Consider the following 18592-nt stretch of genomic DNA (forward strand, 5'->3'; position numbering starts at 1 on the left):
CCGCTATTGACAAGAATCATGAACAACGACCGCATTAGGGGCTTTCCACTAACGGGGGAGGCCACAATCAAAGTGCTCGGCTATGCGGACGATGTTTCGTTGTTTGTCCGTGACCCGGCAAGCTTACAGGCTTTCTGGGAGACGTTCGCACCCTACGCGGACGCCTCAGGCGCGCTCCTTAACATGGAGAAAAGCGAGGCTATTGCCTTTGGCGCCTTCCCCCGAGAGGCCCTGGGTGAGCTGCGCGCAGTGGACACCGTCAAGGTACTGGGCATCTACTTCTTTGGTGGCGGTGTGGCGGAGAAAACCTGGCAACGAGCGTTGGAACGCGCACAAGTGGCAATAGAGCGCCTCAGCCCAAAAGGCATGTATTTGCGCGAAAAAGCCCTGGCAGTGACAACCACCATTTGCGCCTTTGCGTATTACGCCAGTCGAGTCGCCGTGATGCCCGCTAGGAAAGCTACAAGGCTGATGAAAATGATCGGCGCCTTCCTATGGGATGGCAAGCCCGCGCCCATACGCCGCACCCTCCTACACCTTTCGACGGACGAGGGTGGCCTCGGATTATCACACCCGCCCACTACTAGCAAAGTGCTCGCATTAAAAACGGCTAGGGCATTGTTCCAAACACCCGGTAACGTAGGGAGGGACATCATGCGCTACTGGTGCAGCACAAACGCTGCCTTCCTGAATGCGAAGCGTCCCCTCACTCCGCTTGCGGAAGCTCCCTCAAGCTTTTACAAGGGCGCCGCAAACACTATGCGGATGCTTGAGAAAGACGCCTCTGAATGTGATATTGACAAAACCCCACCCACTCGCATCGCGGAGGACATTGCGCGGCACTAGTTGACGCGGGAAGAATGCAGGCAGTCCCAAAAATGGCAACAGAACGCGCGCAGAGATGGGCGGAGAATGCCCAAACCGGTAGCAGACTTCACGTGGAGGAAGAATTGGGACATCCTACCAACTCGCCAGCGCCTACACAGGCTGGGCATCGTACCTTCCGCCCGCTGTCCCAATAGCCCCTCCATCGAAACCCTTACACACGCCCTGCACAAGTGCCCCGCAGCTAAGCCGGTGTGGCGGATAGTGGCGAGAGAGTTTCGCATTCGCCCCCCTCCAGCCCTCGCCAGGAACAGAGGCGCATTCGCCAAACTGGTGGTAGCGTGCACGCTGTTCGCGCATTGGAACCGGCGCTGCCTAGCCGAAGCTAGGCATAAACCAGTACGGGCAGCCTTCCCAGCGGTAGCCAAGATACGCTTGATGTTGTGGCACTATCTGTCAGAGGACCTCGAAACCAGCGGCGAGGAAAAATTCCTTCGTCGATGGCACACGAGGTTCTTCCTACTACAAAAAGGCAAGCTGCGCCTCCCCATCACCCCCTTCTAACCCTCTTCCACCAAACTGTCGCTCGGTATGGTGTTGACCTCATAACCCACGTTTCTACTTTAAACTAGTATCTCCGTTTTTATTGTCCGCGTGCTTGTTTCATCCCTTGAGACTGTATAACCTTCTGTGTTTTGGAATAGTCTTTTTTGTTTAGCCACAATACACACTGTGCTTGTGCAATTTCTCAACACATGTGTAGGCAACTGGGTGTTTGATCACATGTTTCTTTATATTTTTTAAAAAAATGAATGCACATGTTAATCTTGCATTGTAAACACCCCTCGAAATGGTGTATAAGGCTGTAACCTGGAAATTGCACTTTGCTGCTACTGCGTGATTTCAACCCATGTCGCGGTGCCTCTCATGTTATTCTGTGAGCCTGAGCCTATTGTCCATTTGTGTTGTAGCCCCTCGGTGGAGGGCAACGTGTGACTCGTTAATAAAATTTCCCGTCGTGGAGGCCATTCTTCCACATCGACGCCATCTTCCAGTACCGGGTCGGCCTCCAGCACTTCGGCAACCGGTTCTCCGTCGGTGTCAAGTTCCGAGGCGTCTACTATGCCGGGCCACTCCTCCTCAACTTCTGGCTCCGGCTCTTCTACGCCTCGGCAATCGCCTTCGGGTACCGGAACGCCACCGTCCGTGCCACCAGATCCTGGTCCCCAGTCCACGACTGGCGAGGTCTCATCCACGCCCGGCTCGTCTTCTCGTCGTCGTACCGGTCCCGGCACCACGTCGTCTGCTTCGAGGGCTTCCTCACGGATGTCCACGGAGCTTGCCGACGTCCCCGGTACCGACAACTCCGACGACGCATCGGCCAACGAGCCGGTGGACGAACAGAGTGTCCATGCTGCCGGCACCGTCGTCGACCGCCGCCCTCTGTCGACCAATTCCCGATCCTCCTCATCCCCTTCCCTTTCCGAGCGGTTGGAAGACACTGGCGCGGATGAAGCCGACGACGGTGCACACGACACTCCTGTGGAAGCACCGACAATGGAGATGCCACCGGACCGCACCATGCTGCTTGCGGAGCAGGTCCGCGTCTTGCGAGCCACGCTCCGTTCAGCTCCAACACCAGACTCATGGGCGACGTGTGAGCAGGCGTGGTCTCAGGCTGTTGCTCTGGCCGCGGAGGCTGTCCGCCTCCCCCCGTCAACACCGGGACGCCCTGCTCGAGACGTCAACCCTGACAACGCCACGCAGATCCAGCGTCTCTACCGCAGGAACCGCCGACGTGCCGTGCGCCTGATCATGGAGGGTCCCACACGGTCCTGTACCATCCCCATACCAGACATCCAGGACCATTGGGCCTCCACCTGGTCACCTCGCACGGCAGACACCTCAGCGCTGTTCCAGCGGCCCGCGGCCCCTGTCCCGGTCGACACGGCGTCCTTCTCGGCGGACGAGGTTCTCCTCCGGCTCCGGAAGTCGGAGAATACGGCTCCCGGTCCTGACAGACTGACGTACCACCACTGGAGGTCCGTCGACCCGGAGGCCCGCTTCCTGTCCGCCCTTTTCAACGCCTGCGTCCACCACCGTCGCACCCCGTACTCATGGCGAACGTCGCGTACGGTACTCATATACAAGAAAGGTGATCCCTCTGTCCCGGGCAACTGGCGCCCCATTGCACTCGGCAGTACTGCCTCTAAGTTATACGCCAAGTGCCTTGCGTCGCGCCTACAAGCCTGGATCATGGATCACCAGGTCTTGTCAAAGTGCCAGAAAGGTTTCCTCCCGTATGATGGCGTTTTCGAACTGAATTACATCTTTCAGCACCGCATGGACGCAGCCAGAGCTGGTGGCACGGAGTTTTGCGCGGCCCTTTTGGACTTCGCAAACGCCTACGGGTCCGTGCCTCACCGAGCCCTCCTGGACGCCCTCCGTGGTTCCGGTGCTGGGGATACGTTCACCGCCCTCATCGAGGACCTGTACCGTGACAACCAAACTGTCATCGTTGCTGCAGAGGGCACGACAGATCCGGTCGACATCCACTCGGGTCTACGCCAGGGCTGCCCGCTCAGCGGGTTGCTCTTCAACCTGGTCATAGACCCTGTGATTCGAGGCGTCCAAGGCACAGGCGACGACCACAACATCCTCGCCTATGCCGACGACCTGACGCCCCTGGCCGACTGTCCTGCTCTTCTCCAGCAACGCATCGACATGGTCGAGGCGCTATCAACACCGCTTGGGCTATCTCTCAACCCGAGCAAGTGTACGACCCTGCACCTCAGCGGCGTCACCCCCGTCGGAATGCGGCCAACCGTGTTCCGGGTCTCCGGCGTCCCGGTAACGGCTTTGAACGACTCCGAGCCGCTCCGCTACCTCGGACGCCCGGTGGGTTTCCGCCTTCCACAGAGAGCGGGAGCCAATGTCATTGACGACGCCATACGCAACGCCACGGCAATATTTTCGTCCCTTCTAGCCCCCTGGCAGCGTATTGACGCCCTCAAGACATTTGTGTTCCCCGCCCTCAACTTCTCCATGAGGTGCGGCGCCCTGACCAAAACAGACTGGCACCGGTTGGACCTTGCCATCAGGCCCATGGTCAAGCGCACACTCTACCTCCCGGTGAATGCCTCGACACACTACGTGTACGGGAGCGCCTCCGGAGGAGCTGCAGCGATACCGGTGGCAGCGGAGTTATACGACATCTGTCGTATCGACTCCGCTTTCAAGCTCCTGACGACACCAGACCAGTCACTACGGGACCTCGCCCTGTCGGACGCTTACGAGATCGCCTCCACCCGCCTCGGATGGGAGGCTACCCGTTTTGAGTTGGAGGCATATCTCTCTGGCGACCGACAGGTCGTCCACTCAAGGCCAGCAACCCAGCTGCGCAGCGTGTGGACCGAGGCCCGTAAGGCATCCCGAAGGCTACAAGTCTCGTGGTCCCTGCGGCCGGACCACGTCACCATCACCTGCGGCGACGCAACGCTTCCTTCAACCCAGAGGAACCGGGTCATGCGGACGCTACGAGATGTGCTGGCCCACGTCCGGGACAACGCCCTCCATGACCAGCCCAACCAGGGGAAGGTGATGGCCTGCGTCTCGGCGGATCGTGCGAGCTCCCATTTCATCACCACGGGAGCATTCACGCACTTCGCCGACTGGCGGTTTATCCACCGGGCACGCCTCAACCTGCTACCCCTGAACGGTGCCGTCATGTGGGGCCCTACTGACCGGGACCAGCGTTGCCGGGTCTGCGGCTACGCGAGGGAGACGCTACCGCACGTGCTTTGCCACTGCATGACGCATAGCGCCATGTCTCGGGCACGGCACAACGCGGTGGTCTCGCGCCTTCGAACGGCCGCCGCCCGCGACTACACCGTAGCGTACGAGAACCGGCCGGTCGGCGACACTGGACTGCGTCCTGACCTCGTCTTGGTTCGCGGGGAGGAGGCCCTGGTGATCGACGTGGCTTGCCCGTTCGAGAATACACCAGAGGCCTTTACCAACACGCGAAACGACAAGGTCGCACGCTACCAACCCGTCGCCGACTACCTGCGTCGCCGCTACCAAAGAGTAACGGTGGCCGCCGTCATCGTCGGGGCTCTCGGCGCTTGGGACCCGGCCAACGACCGCGTCCTTCAGCGTCTGTGCTCCCGCACCTACCTGCGTCTGTTAAAGAAACTCTGCGTGAGCGAGGTGGTGGCAGCGTCCCGCGCCATATACCACGCGCACTTGGGACATGGACGCAGCTAGACCACCGCTGACTAAGGCAAGACCTACCGTACCACGTCGCCACATCGCCTACCACCTGCCAAGTACCCTGGGTAAGCCGCTGCAGTCCCGAAGGTTCCTGTGATGACCAACACCCTGGCGTCCTTGTATCACCATCCGTGTCCGGTTTCCAACGGGCTCTCCCGGTGCAATGTACAGGAACTAAACGATGTCGTCCGGCTAATTCAAGACAACCTATGCATTGTCTGAAACATAATAAAATTCCACTCTGTTCTTATCAGCTTAATTGCGCTGACCCACTTTGATCCGCTGGCCAACGGTCGAGAGGCGTTCCCTCCCGGGGACTCGGCCACCCCGGGAAGGCGACGTTCCTGGCTGCGCCTGCCCTTTCGGAGGGGCACCTGCTGCTGCTGACCGGCGGGGCTTCCCGTTCCTGGACGTTGGACGTGGCGGACCTGCTGACCCTGGAGGCCTTGGACGTCCTGGCTGGCCCTGGCGACCCCCGGATGCTGGACGGCGGTTGGTGAGAGTCTACAGCTCATTTCTTTGCTTGGCTCTTCGCCTGCCGCCTGCTGCATGCCCGGCCCGGTCGTCACCGCCTGCTGACGACGTCATCGGGCCACGGTCACCATCGTGACCGCACCGCCGTCGTCGCCCACCGCCCGGCCCACCTGGTCCTGCCTGGCCCTGCTGTTGCCGTCCGGTCCTGCTGCCTGCCGGGACCGCCGCCATGGATCCTGCCCGCCCGAGTTCCGCGAGGGGCCGTCGTGCCAGGCGGCGCCACGCTGCTGCCCCTACTGGCTCCCCGGCACACCCCCTCCTCAGCGACCTCGGCGCGGGACTCCGGGTTCTCCCGCGGCGGGCCCTTCATCGCCGGCGTCGACTGCGTCGCCCTCGTCGGGACCGGCTGGTTCCGAAGCACCGGCGTCCTCACGCTCTTCTGCCCCGGTGCAACCACGCCAGCCGGCCCTGGACGGCAACGTTCTGTGGGTTTATCTCCCGGCCCCGGTGGAGCTTCAGTGCCCAGTCGACAACTGCAGTATGAAGTACAGCGGGGCCGCTTGGACGTCCCGCGCGCAGTCGGTGCGCCGCCACGTGGAGTTCGAGCACGGCGTTCGTGTGAGGGAACGAATCTACGTGTGCACGGTGTGCGACGCACCGCTGACGTCCCGGCCCTCGTACCACCACTGCCTGGCAAGGGCCACGCTCGTGCCATCGACGGAGACGCCTCGCCGTCGCTGTGGCGTGTGTGACGCCACGTTCACGACCAAGCGCGGCCTGGCCAATCACCTGCGGTGCCACGTCGACCAGGCTGGGCCATCCGGCGCCGCTCGCGAGCGCGCGCCTGCCCGGCGTGTGCGCCACGTCAGCACATCGTCTGACACGTCATCGTCCGCATCGGGCTCCTCGTCGCCGCCAGCAGCACCCCGGGCTTCGCGACGCCTCAGGGGCCTATCGCCCTCTGACGCCGCATCTCCGGTGCGGCCCTCGCCGTCTCCGGCCGCCAGGTCGGGGGCCTCTTCGCCCGCGTCGATCGGCGAACCGTCTGCCTTCATGTACCAGTCGTCCAGCGGTTCGTCGACGTCCGTGGGCTCGGCCTCCGTCCCCGGTTCACCGGCACCATCTCCTGCCGCAAGCCCGGCCCCCTCCGAGCAGCCATTGCGTGACGCCGGAGGCACGTCTTCGCCTACGCCGTACATAGGGGTCCCGACGCCTGCCGGCGTTTCCGTGGCCTCGCCCGTTCTCGGGTCAACACGGTCGCCGGATCCTGCGTCGCCACAGAGACCCCCGTCGTCCGCCAGGCAAGTCCTGGTACCGTACGACTTTGGGCCCTCGTCGTCGTCCATTGGCGCATTTCCTGCCCCGCGCGGCTCGTCGGCGGCTTCGCCTGTTGGCGACGCCGCGTTTCTACTCGACGACGACCACACCATCTCCTACGACGTCGCGGTGTCTTCGCCGCCGCTCGATGCCGGGTCGTCCCCGGTCGTTCTGCCCGGGTCCCCGGTGTCTTCGGCCTCCTCCCCGTCGCCACCCCCGTCCGTGGACGAGGCAGCGGCGGATCCCGACGACGTACAGGAGCAGCCCGAGTCCGACCCCGCGACCCTCCGGATGCCACCGGACCACACGCGCCTCCTCGAGGACCAGGCACGCCTGCTCCGCTCCTTGCTGCGGGACCCGCCCACCGATGAGTCATGGGCCCAATGCGAGGAAGCATGGACGCGGGCCGTCGCCTTGGCTGTCGAGGCGGTGCGTCTCCCACCGGTGCGTCCTGGTCGCCAACGCCGCCAGCCCGACCCAACGAACGCGGTCGACATACAGCGGCTCTACCGCCGCAACCGTCGACGCGCGGTTGCGGCGGTAGACAAAGAGAACTACACAAAGAGAAGTTTATTGAAATTCAAACTGAAGCGACAGGTACATTGATGTACGTTTTAGAAAATAAACAAGCGGGGGGCACATTGAATATATACAATTGTACGCTTACACAATCAAATACAAAAGAGCGCGTTATCTATAAACATATTTACAACCATAAAGTTAAACTAATCAGGAAAAGAAGGACAAGCACGTTTCAGCTACTATAATTTACAAAAGAATATGCAGGTCGCGTTGTATATACATAATTAGAGTCTTATTTACATGCACAGAAATAAATATTAATGGGAGGGCACGCGGCATATGCACCTATGCTTTAACAAAGAATGAGAGAAAGATATATACAAAACCATGTGGCGCTATATGCATATATACAATTACCAACGAGCCCTTGGTGTCAACAGGCAAGGCCAGCGGCACAACACAGTGTCGAAAAAAACTCGTTTCACCAGAGTTCAAATTGCTTCATGAGAACAGGCGCTACAGTGGTGTATCTGGGGAGAGGGGCGAGGGGGGGTCACCTTAGTTTTAACTGAACATGTATCGATCCTAAGTTGGTCGACTCCCAGGAAACCGAGAACGGTTAGTAATGTAGAATTGGAGCGACCAACTTGCCTTCCCTCAAGAAGAAGAACTTCGTGTGCCAGCGGCGCAGGAACATCTCCTCTCCACTGGCTTCGAGTTCGCGCGAGAGAAGCTCCCACAGCAACCTTCTTATTCGCGTAACGGCAGGAGGGGCCGCCCGAACTGGCTGTCTCCGCGCTTCCGCGAGCGAGCGACGTTGCCACACCACGAAGAGAGTGCACGCGGTCACGAGTCTCGCAAACGCTCCCTTGTTCCGCTTATGGCATGGTGGGGGGCGAATCCCAAAGCAATGCGCTACCATGCGCCAGACAGGGCGTGCGGCCGAACATTCCAACAGAGCGTGCCTTTGAGTTTCTGGCCCCCGACAGTTTGGGCAGCGGTCATCGGGCACTATGCCTAGCCTCTTCAAGCGGTGCCTAGTGGGGAGGACCTCCCACGCTCTCTTCCAGAGAAAATCCTGGATTTCACAGGGTAGCAGGCTATGGAGCAGAGAAAGGTCGCGCCTAGCTTGCTCCGCTCGTTGCCGGTCCTCGTCGCTGAGCTGGCTTGCCGTGAGTGCCTCAATAATTCGGGCCGGCTGCTCTGCGTCAGGGTCGCAATTCGGCGCTTCCTTGCGCAGCATGCGTGCCGTCGCTGCAGCTACCCTGTAAAAGGGCGAGGGCGATTCAGCGTGCGGGCCGGATTGGCGACCGGCATCCAGCCAACTGTTAGACGGGCCGCTCCAATAGAACAGCAGGCCCCTCCGGACATAGTTGTTAGCTTGCGCCACCTTGCGTGCCGTCTTCAAAGCGAGCAGTTTGCTCAAGGTGAGTGCATGCGGGAGGCCCAGCCCCCCCTCTTTAACTTCCAACTGAAGAAGGGCTCGTTTGACGGGGGGGTGGTGTCCTGCCCCATAGCAGGTCATTGGCTAACACGCCGAGTCGAGTGGCCACCCGCGCCGGCATCACTGTCACCCTGCTGACGTATGAGGCCAATGCAAGAACGCTTGTCTTGATTGCGACGGCCTTTTCACGCAGGGTCAGGTTAAGCAGTGCTGCGCGCTCGGTGAGCTGTGCCGCCCTGTCGATGACCCTCGTCCATGCGGAAGCGTCGACGCCTTCTCGGGAAAAGTAGACGCCGAGGACCTTAACCGTGCTGACCGGTTCTATGTCGCCTATTGCTTCAGTAGGAAACGGACCGAAGAGCAGTGCTCGGCTCTTTCTCTCGTTCAGTTGGGCTCCTGACACCTTAGCGTATAGTTCAAATACGCTGCGGAAGCAGTCGAGACTTCGTGCGTCCTTGAGGAACAGGGATATGTCGTCGGCAAACGCCAGGACTCTAATCTCTTCGGTACCGGTCATTGGCAGGCCTCGAATGCGTTCGTCGCTAGCCAGAGTTGTGAGCAGAGGCTCTATAGAGAGGACAAACAGGGTTGGGCCTAAGGGGCACCCTTGCCTAATGCCTCTGGTGTACCGGAAGAAAGCAGTGGTCGTGCCGTTCACCGCAACGCAACTACGCAGGTTGGTGTACAGAAGCTCGATGGCAGCCACGAACTCCTGCGGGAGCCCGAACTGACAGAGCACTTCAAAGAGGTACGTGTGCCTCACCCTGTCGAACGCCTTGGCTTGGTCGAGGGACAGGAAGGCACCCGTGACTCTTTTCTGGGTCGCGTATTCAAAGACATCTCTGGTGGCGGTGAGGTTGGCAAACATTGACCGGCCAGGCACGGCGCAGGCTTGGTGGGGAGCTATCAAGTCCGGCAAGAAGGTCCTCAGCCTCGTGTTCAATATGGACGCCACGATCTTATAGTCTACATTGAGTAGAGAGATCGGGCGCCATGACGACAGTTCGCGCGGGGATGCGCCGTCCTTGAGAATGAGGGTGATGCGCCCTTCGCTGAATGAATCTGGTTTCACGTGCTTCTGGAAGACCAGGTTGACCATGGCCAGCAGCGGTGCTCGCAAAACTTCCAAGAAAGTCGCGTAAAAGCCTGCTGTCAGGCCATCAGTGCCTGGAGCCGAGTTAGGCGGCATGGCTCGGATGGCAGCGCGAAGTTCCTCTTCCGTTGCTGCGCCGCACAGAACTGTGCCCTCATCTTCGGCGAGTCGGGGCAGGCGCAAACACAGACTGGCCATGACAGCCGCCTCCGGGAGAGGGCCACAAGGGTCCGGCTCATGAAAAAAGGCCTCGAAGTAGTTGTGGAACTCCGCTTCGATCTCGGTGGGGTCAGTGATCAGGCTGCCGTCAGGCCTTTGCACCTCTGAGATTCGAAGGAAACCGGTACCTCGCACCTCATTCATGTCCAGGTCTGGCGCGTCCCCCGCAGTGACTCGGGATTCACGTGCGTTGCGCGCGATTTCCCGGAAGAGGCGATCGTGCTGAACTTGAAGCGAGTGGAGATAGTCGCGTGTACAAGTCGTGAGGTGGTCTGCGCTCTGTACAATCCGCATCCGGCGGAGTAGCTCGTTCATCTCTTTTGTGATGCGCTTCTTCCTCACGCTGCCTTCTTCTTGCAGGAACGCTCTCCATCTCGCCTTCAAGTCGTCCCATTCCGCGGGGCTGGTACAGGGGGATGCCTCAATCGTCTCCTCCAGGAACGCGGATAATTTGAGGGCGCTCGTGCGGTCTTTTATGAGCGCAGGGTCGAGGCGCCAAGCTTCGTTTCTTGGATGAGGGCCGGGCGTCCCCCTCACCGTTGTAACCAATGGGAGGTGGTCGGTTCTGTCCGCCAGCCCGTCGGGAAGGGTGAGGACTTCGCACGACGCAAGAGAGCCGACGAGGCGCTCGGGGACGTAGGCTCGGTCAAGCCTGCTGGCCGTTGTCCGCGAGGTTCGGGTGGGGGCGAACTCGTTTCCGTGCAGGTGAACCCACGCGTCCGTGAGCCGCAGGTGTCGGAGGATCTTCACCAGCTCTTTGGCGTGGTAGGTTGAGCCGCCTTGACCCGGGCCTCGGACGTCTCTTGTGGAGTCCACAACGCAGTTGAAGTCCCCGAGAACCACGTGGGGAACGGGCTCCACCAGATAGTCGTGCAGCTCCTTAAAGTAGGTGTTAGTTTCTGATCTGGTCACCGGCGCATAAACATTAACGAAGCGCACCTTGGACCCGTCGACGAAAACGTCGAGCACAAGCGTGCGCCCATTCGCTCCAAAAACACAATGCGACTTTCGCCGGAACCTGTCCGTGACGAACACGACACCAACGCCGCAAGCCCTCGCGGATGTTAAAGAAAAAAAGCCGTCAACTTGGCAGTTGCGCCTGAATAAGGAAACATCAAGCGGGGAGCGGAAGTTGGTCTCCTGCAGAAAGAGGAGGTCGATGCCCTTAGTTCGGGCGAACGTCACTACAGCGGTCTGTTTATTCCTGTCGCGAAAGCCGCGAATGTTTAATGTGGCGAACCGCAGTGTGGCCATGATCCGTCAGTTGGAGCGCGGTGTGTCGCTTGTGGCGAGAAGGAATGCTGAAGGGCGAGATAACCAGGCGGGCTAAGCATCAGCGGAGCGCGGGCGAGGAGGAGCGAGGAGGATGCTGCACCATGGGGGGGAGGGCCCAGCCAGGCGAGAGTGGGACAACGAAGGGCGAGGGGAGTGGGCGAGCGGAGTTGAGGCGAGGCGGGAGAGCGGAAGGCGGCGAAGCCCTCGGGACAGGCGCGCCGCTTCGTTCTTCGCGTAGCCTTCTCAGGACTTGGGCGGCGGCTCCCGTTTGCCCACACCCCCTTGCTCAAGCTTCTGGGACTTCGCGTGGGGCGGAGCGTTACTGTCACTGCTTTGGCCAACCAGTTTTGATCTGCGCTGCCGGGCGTCCTTGCTAGCGGTCCTCTCGTCTACGTCGCGCTTGTCGTCGCCAGGGCGTCTTCGCGAGCGCGAGCGTGACCGCTGCTCGAGGCCGTGGGGCGACTGGCCCGTCGTCGCATCAGACTTCCGGCTTAACCGTGCCGTTGGGGCAGGGGAGGGACAAGTCGGGGTGGGGTTCTTGCGCTCGCCATCCTCAGGTAGCACGTAGTACCCTTTGCTCTTGATGGGCAGTTCGTCCTGAGCGGGGTCTCGGGGATGGGCCTCCAGGTCTTCGGAGGTGACTAGCGCTAGCACGTTGGCCGGCGTTGGCGGGATGGAGGAGGGGGCCCTTCCCTGTTCAGTGACGTCATCGGCAGGCGCCTTTTTTACAGGTGACGAAATTGCGAGGACCACCTGGTCCGACCGGGGTGCCAGCGGAGAAGGGGGGGCGGACTGCGCGGAAGCAGTATCCGAGAAGCTGGCCTCTGTTTCGGAAGGCGCGGCGGTAACCTCCTCGCTCGTCTCACTCTTCTCTCTCTCGCTGGCAGGTGAATCCGCCTCGCTGCTGGTAGTAGACGAGTCTGTGTTTGTGGTGTCCTCGCTTCGCTCCCTCGTTGCCGTGCTGGGCTTGGACTTAGGCGCAAGCACCTGAAGCCGCGATTGTGGCTTTTCTGATCGGGGCGATAAAGAGCCACTAGGTGGGGCTAGGTTAGAGGCGTGGTCGGAAGTCGAGGGGAAACCGCTGGCGGCCGACGCGTAAGATCGCCTTCTGAAACACTCCCTCGTCCCGTGGTGACCCCCACAACGCTTACATTCGCTAGTACAGCCCTCGGTGTCATGGCCAAAAGTTCCGCACCGTTTGCAAAAAGGAGCGGAGCATGCCGTCGCCATGTGGCCCACTTCGCCGCATCGTGCGCAAACTCGCCTGATGTTGCGATACTCGAACATTACGCGGTGCCCTGCGATGGTCGCGAAGTTTGGCACCGGTTTGCCCATCTCTATCTTAATGACCCTAACACCGTTGAGCTTGTTTTGGCGAGTGGCCACAGTGGCAAACGATATGCCCCTCACTTTGCCATACTGAGCTAGGGCATTGCTCAGTACCTCGTCTGACAAGTAGGCGGGGTACCGGTAGGCATTCACGTACGTGACCGGCGGCCCTACGGCCTCAACCGGTACGTTTTCGTCGTTAACACGGAAGCCTTCCGCCACCATTAACCTTGTCGCCTGACTGGCGTTACGCGTGCAGACGAGGAACCTAGCCCCGCCCATGTGCTGTAGAACAAATACACTATAATCCCCAGACACTAGTTCTAGGGCATCGATTAGATCATCTATCGAAACATCGCCATCGGGCGCCGTGAACATGAAGCAATTCTCCCTCACCGGGAGGTCGGACGTCGACGCCATTCTGGTGCGCGTTGCCGCTGGCTGCCAGGAAGGCGTGGCTGGTAGGACTGGTATCGTGCAGGCTAGCTGCACACTGGTAGGACTGGGCTCAGCCGAGGCGGGTGCCGCGCGGATACAGGAGGCGCCGGGTGGGTTGCAGCAGGACTCCGGGACGGCAGGCGTAGACCGCGGGCCTTGCTTCACCAGGCATGAGATGGGTAGGCGTCGGACAGGGAGGTCCGAAGCCCGAGGCGGTGGTCGCATGTGCGGGCAACGGTGCCGCGGAAGCTGACTTTGGAGACTTGAACCCCGGGGTCGACGTCGGCGGGACGTGACCCTGGGTCTCGCGCGGGGGCGCTAAGAAACGGCTAGCTCGACAATTGGTCTAGCCAAAAGGCCGAGAAGCGATGCAATTCATTAGCACTTAATTAAAATCCATTTTTTCACACCTCGTACTTAGTCCTGGCCAAAAGCCAGGCAAACAGTAGCAAAGCAATTCCGACGTCCACCCATGCACAACCAGCATTGTGCACCGACAGCGGCGGCGCTGGCTTCACGGCATTGCTTTTATCCCTAGTCCGCTTGAAGTTTCTTGTTTCGCTTACAAACATGTTAAAACTGAAACCTTCTTTTTCCCAGAGGTCAAAGCCACGCATGCTTGCTTGCATGCGTACTCTCGAATGTAACCATGACGTCAAACCAAATGCTTGCCGGCGAACATTATCAGGCATGTCGCGAGGGATGCTACAGCACTTGTTTTAAAAACTGATGCATAGTGTACATGTCCAACTCGAGCACCAAAGCCTGGAAGGAAAAAAGAAAAAAAAATGACTGTGCAAAATGTGACTACGTCACCCATCCAACATGGCTTCTACGCTGGCTGCCCAAGCAACGCCTCTGCAACGACGCCCACAATCATCGGCAAAAAGGTGTTGCCTTTGGCTGCTTCAGCGCGCTCAACGTATGCCTTGCAAGTTCCGACGTGGCGGAACACCGCACCGAGGTCGACGAAGGTCCTGCCGTAAAAGGCAGACCCGGGAATGCGTGCGAAACGTCTACCGCGTGCGTTGTGAAGCCGGTGAATGAAGGGTCATGTGGCAGAGGGTGACGGAACGTGAGTGTGCGACATGCCGCTGCGATGTCGTTCAAGCGTTCAACGGGCCGGCAGGCTCTGCCTGTCGTGGTTGAAAACGCTTGTCAAAGTTTTGCTGATTCCGAGGGGTAGGAGTGCTATAGTGGCGTGTACGAGGCGCTGGTGCGGCGCTCTGTCGATCGTGCCAGACGGACATGAGGCGGCAAGAAGGCGGTCGTCAAGTGGTCGCGGAAATCAGCGGAGAAGTACTCGCCTGCGCTTTTCGTCGAATTCCGCTGGGTAAGGTGCGAGAAGACTCGCGACAGACGGTCTTCGGGAGACGGGTGGTTGCACAAATGCGACCGTGCGTCAACGTGCAGCCATATTCGTGGATTATTTCGCCCCATTACGATAGCTTCGTCACAGTGCTCGCTGGGTTGCTTGTTTTTGTTGACCTTCACTTGTGGCTCACACCCACTGTGAGGGATTGGCCGGTTTGTTGTTCTGCTTCTTCGACTTCTACATACTCGGCTTAGTGAAGCTGTGAGGAGTGATGAGTGGGTAAGGAGGCAAAGCACAGCAAAGCGCGCCCGGGGCGTGATCTCACGTGTCCTGGTTTCCACGGCGCTTCAGGTACGTGCGTGGTGCGTCCGTGCGTCTAGTGCGCAATTTTCTTGGAACTTCCAGCAACTGGCAATTCCATTGAGGTGAGCGTGCGAGGATGTTTATTGTAATTAACGAGAGCCAACGGTGGATGAGCTGGTATGAGATGGTGTTCAGAAATGTAGTGTGTGATCAACAAGGCGATGTCCGTCGTGGTGGTCTAGTGGCTGTAAGGTACTCGGCTGCTGACCCGCAGGTTGTGGGATCGAAACCCGGCCGCGGCGGCTGCATTTCCCTGTGGTCAGATTAGGGTGCACGTTAAAGAACCCCAGGTGGTCGAAATTTCCGGAGCCCTCCATTACGGCGTCTCTCATAATCATATGGTGGTTTTGGGACGTCATACCCCACATATCATCATATCGTCATCAAGGTGATGGCTGAGGGCGCCAGCGAGGTAGCTGACCGCGTGGCAACGAAATACAGCCACCGCTGGCAGAAGCTGGGACCCAGGTCAGTGGACATAGAAAAAGCACATCGGGGCTTCGGGGCTTTGCCGCTTCACCGTACAGCAGGTGTGTGCGGGGTGGGTCCTGTTGCGTTCTTTGCGATTTTAATTTGTGATGGGGAATAGTGTAGATGCATAGACGTGGCGAGAGCACGCGTCTTCAGGTTAAGACGTCGCGTGAAGATGTGAAATAAAAATGCCTTCGTTTGTCACTGCAACTGTAAACAGAAACACCAACAACCATTTCTAGAGGCTGTTTTATTTTTCGTTCCGAAACGGGTGAATTAGAAAAGCGGAATTAGCTTGGCACATACATAGACACTTCTACACTCATACATACACATCGTATACACACTTCTAGCTTTCCTCCGAAACAGTAATAATAAATTACTCAATAGTTTTATTAATATGAGTAGGGATGTTTAAAAAAAATAAAAACTTGAGTATGTACGTGTGAACATAACCAAAAAAAAGGGGGGGGGGGGGCCTCCAATTATGAAATTTCCACAGAAACATTTATTTTCCCACAGCAATCGTAAGTGTAAACACAGCTAGCGCACTCCCAGCACGCGAATACCGCGTCAGCCGGGGCGGCGTGACGCCACCGTCTCGGACACTCGCCGCACCCACGCCGTTTACCTAGATATCCTTGGTAAATTCGAACACTCTTTCTGTCATTGAATTTATTGTCGAACTCACCCCCGCAGGGGTGAGTGGGCCGATCCCGGAGGTAGTGCAATACCGGGCCAACCCGTGGCGGAGGTGAAGCAAGCTTCAAGCACTCCGCCGCATTGCAAAAATAAGTTTAATATCTTGAATCCAAATAGGATCCGTATCAGATATTAAGCTGATAAGAACAGACTTTTTATTCAGTATTACATACACAATAACATCATAATGGTTAGAAAAAACTCAAATAGAAAACATGGTATAAGAGTATAAGTTAAAATCTGGTAACGAAAGGGTTAAAAACTGTTAATACAAATAGGTTAAAAACGGTAAAACTGTAGAGGTGTATAAGTCTAAAAACATGAAAAAATCGCAACTCTAAAAACTTTGGCTATATACAATGTCACTGCACTCCAATGTGGCGGCGGTAGATGTCCGTGGAAGCCGCGATCGTGTCACTGATGCACAAGCGTTTCATTGTTCGCAGATAGTTCTTAGAACAGAGTCTGCGCGTGACACGATCGTTCGCCGGATCCCACGACCCCAGGCAGCCGACGACGATGGCTTCGATGGAGACGCGCTGGAACCGTCGGAGGAGATGTCGCTGTAAGGGGGCGTACTTCTCCTCCTTAAGCCTCCGGGCTTCCTGGAACGCCTGCAGTCTGTTGTCAAAAGGGCAGCAGACGTCCAGGATCAAGGCTTCCTCGCCGCGTGCCAGGACCAGGTCAGGTCACAGGCCGGGAAGTCCGACCTGTTAGTTCTCCACGATGACGGTGAACCTTCCCAGGGCAGCCTTCTTGATACGTGCGACGATGGCGTTGTGGCGCTCCGTCATTGCCCGGCTCTGCCGCATACAATGGCAGAGTACGTGCGGCAGCGTCTCCTCCCTGTACCCGCAGCGTCGGCACCGTTTATATGCTGCTGGTACCCAGGTACGTGTGCCGTTGAGGGGGAGGAGATTAAGCCGGGCTCGATGAATGAAGCGCCACTCCTTGAACCTGGTGTAGCGGCCGGTCCGCATGAAGTGGGAGTTAGCGGGGTCCGCCGCTACACACGCCATCGCCTTGCCCTGGTTTGGCCTCGCCTCGAGGGAACGGTCCCGGTTCTGGCTGAGGATGGCCCGGAGAGTTTTCACCAGCTTGTTCCGGTTCCGCGCGGACACCGTGGCCTCCCCGCAGGTGATGCGGGCGCCCTGGTCTTGTAGCTCCCAGGCGACAGTTAGGCGACGGGAGGCTTTGCGGGCCTCCGTCCAGACAGACTGAAGTTGCGTTGGGGTCTGTCTGAAGTCGCCTTCCGTGTCGCCCGAGAGGTAGGCCTCGATGTCCTCATCGTCAGCATCGCGTCGGAGCCGCCTGGAGACCACCTGGTGCAGCGCCTCCCTTGCCCGCTCCCGAACCTCCGAGTCCGTCGACGTCAGGAGCTTGAAGGCCCCGTCCACCCGGCAGATGTCACTCAGCTCCGCCGCCAAAGGGATCCCTGCAGTGCCGGCCCGTGCCCTCCCGTACACGTAGTCGTTAGATGCCCTGGCCGGAATGTACAGGGTCTTCTTGATGAGGGGGCGGAGCTCGTCATCCAGACGCTGCCACTCTCCCTTGCTGGCGAGGCCCACCCGCATGGCGAAGTTCAGGGCTGGATATAAAAAAGTTTTAATCGCATCCAGCCTCTGCCACGGGGTGAGCATTGAGGAGAGTAGCTTCCTGCCCAGGTGGATGGCCTCGTCGACGGTCGTTTGGTCCGGGAGCACCCGAAAGCCCACAGGTCGCCCCAGGAAACGGTGCCCCTCGTAGTCCGCCAGTGCCGGAACCGGGACGCCTCCAACGGTGAAAGTGGTAGGCCGTGTTCCCACCGGATAGCGCCCGGATAGGTGGAGGGTGCGGCACTTGGCGGGCTTGAGTCGCAGTCCCAGCCGGTCCGAGAGGGTTGTCACGACATTGAGACGGCGCTGCAAGGTGGTGGGGTCCGCAGCGAGCAGAGTCAGATCATCGGCGTAAGCAAGGATGTTGTGCTGCTTATCGCCTCCCTGCACTGCCCTGACGACTGGATCCACCACCAAGTTGAATAGCAGGCCGATCAGTGGACATCCCTGCCTCAGGCCAGCTCTGATGGGGATAGGCTCCGTGGTGCCAGCTGCTGCCACGACGCAGGTGGTGTTGGCGCGGTAGAGCTCCTCCACGATCTCCGCGAAGGTCTCCCCTGCGCCGGCGCCGCGGACAGCCTCAACGAGGGCCTGATGGGCGACCGAGCCAAAGGCATTGGCGTAGTCGAGGAAACCTACGCACAGCTCCCCACCTTTTGTCCTGGCGTCATCCAGGCGTCCCTGCAGCACGAAGTTGTGTTCAAACACCCCATCGTACGGCAGGAAGCCCTTCTGACACCTGGACAAGACCGCATGGTCGCCCAACCACCGCTGCAGCCGGGTAGTAAGACACCCGGCATACAGTTTGGCGATTGTCCGACCAAGGGCAATGGGTCGCCAGTTTGTAGGATCCTCGCGGTCGCCCTTCTTGTAGATCAGGATCGTCCTCGATGATTTCCAGCTTTGGGGTGTGCGGCGGTGTAAGAGACAGATGTTGA

At 59.1% G+C, this 18592-nt stretch overlaps 2 protein-coding genes and 1 pseudogene across 2 annotated transcripts; 1 reads left to right on the forward strand and 2 right to left on the reverse strand.

The window, feature by feature from the left end:
• Positions 1-1947: 1947 nt before the first annotated feature.
• On the forward strand, positions 1948-5091 carry LOC119168654 (retrovirus-related Pol polyprotein from type-1 retrotransposable element R2). Its single transcript, XM_037420047.2, has one exon. It carries the CDS (start codon positions 1948-1950, stop codon positions 5089-5091), a length of 3144 nt encoding a protein of 1047 aa, XP_037275944.2.
• A 10966-nt stretch (positions 5092-16057) lies between these two features.
• Positions 16058-16237, reverse strand: LOC142766385 (U2 spliceosomal RNA; annotated as a pseudogene).
• Positions 16238-16772: 535 nt separating this feature from the next.
• Positions 16773-18043, reverse strand: LOC142765875 (uncharacterized). The gene has a single exon (XM_075867680.1). It carries the CDS (start codon positions 17697-17699, stop codon positions 16773-16775), a length of 927 nt encoding a protein of 308 aa, XP_075723795.1. The 5' UTR covers positions 17700-18043.
• Positions 18044-18592: the final 549 nt, after the last annotated feature.

The sequence above is a fragment of the Rhipicephalus microplus genome, chromosome 6 (genome assembly GCF_043290135.1).
Source record: "Rhipicephalus microplus isolate Deutch F79 chromosome 6, USDA_Rmic, whole genome shotgun sequence".
Taxonomy (NCBI): domain Eukaryota; kingdom Metazoa; phylum Arthropoda; class Arachnida; order Ixodida; family Ixodidae; genus Rhipicephalus; species Rhipicephalus microplus.

What these genes read in the sequence shown, in the direction of transcription:
- LOC142765875 (XM_075867680.1), bottom strand. Translation starts at nt 17,699, where the DNA reads ATGCTCACCCCGTGGCAGAGGCTGGATGCGATTAAAACTTTTTTATAT.
- LOC119168654 (XM_037420047.2), top strand. Translation starts at nt 1,948, where the DNA reads ATGCCGGGCCACTCCTCCTCAACTTCTGGCTCCGGCTCTTCTACGCCT.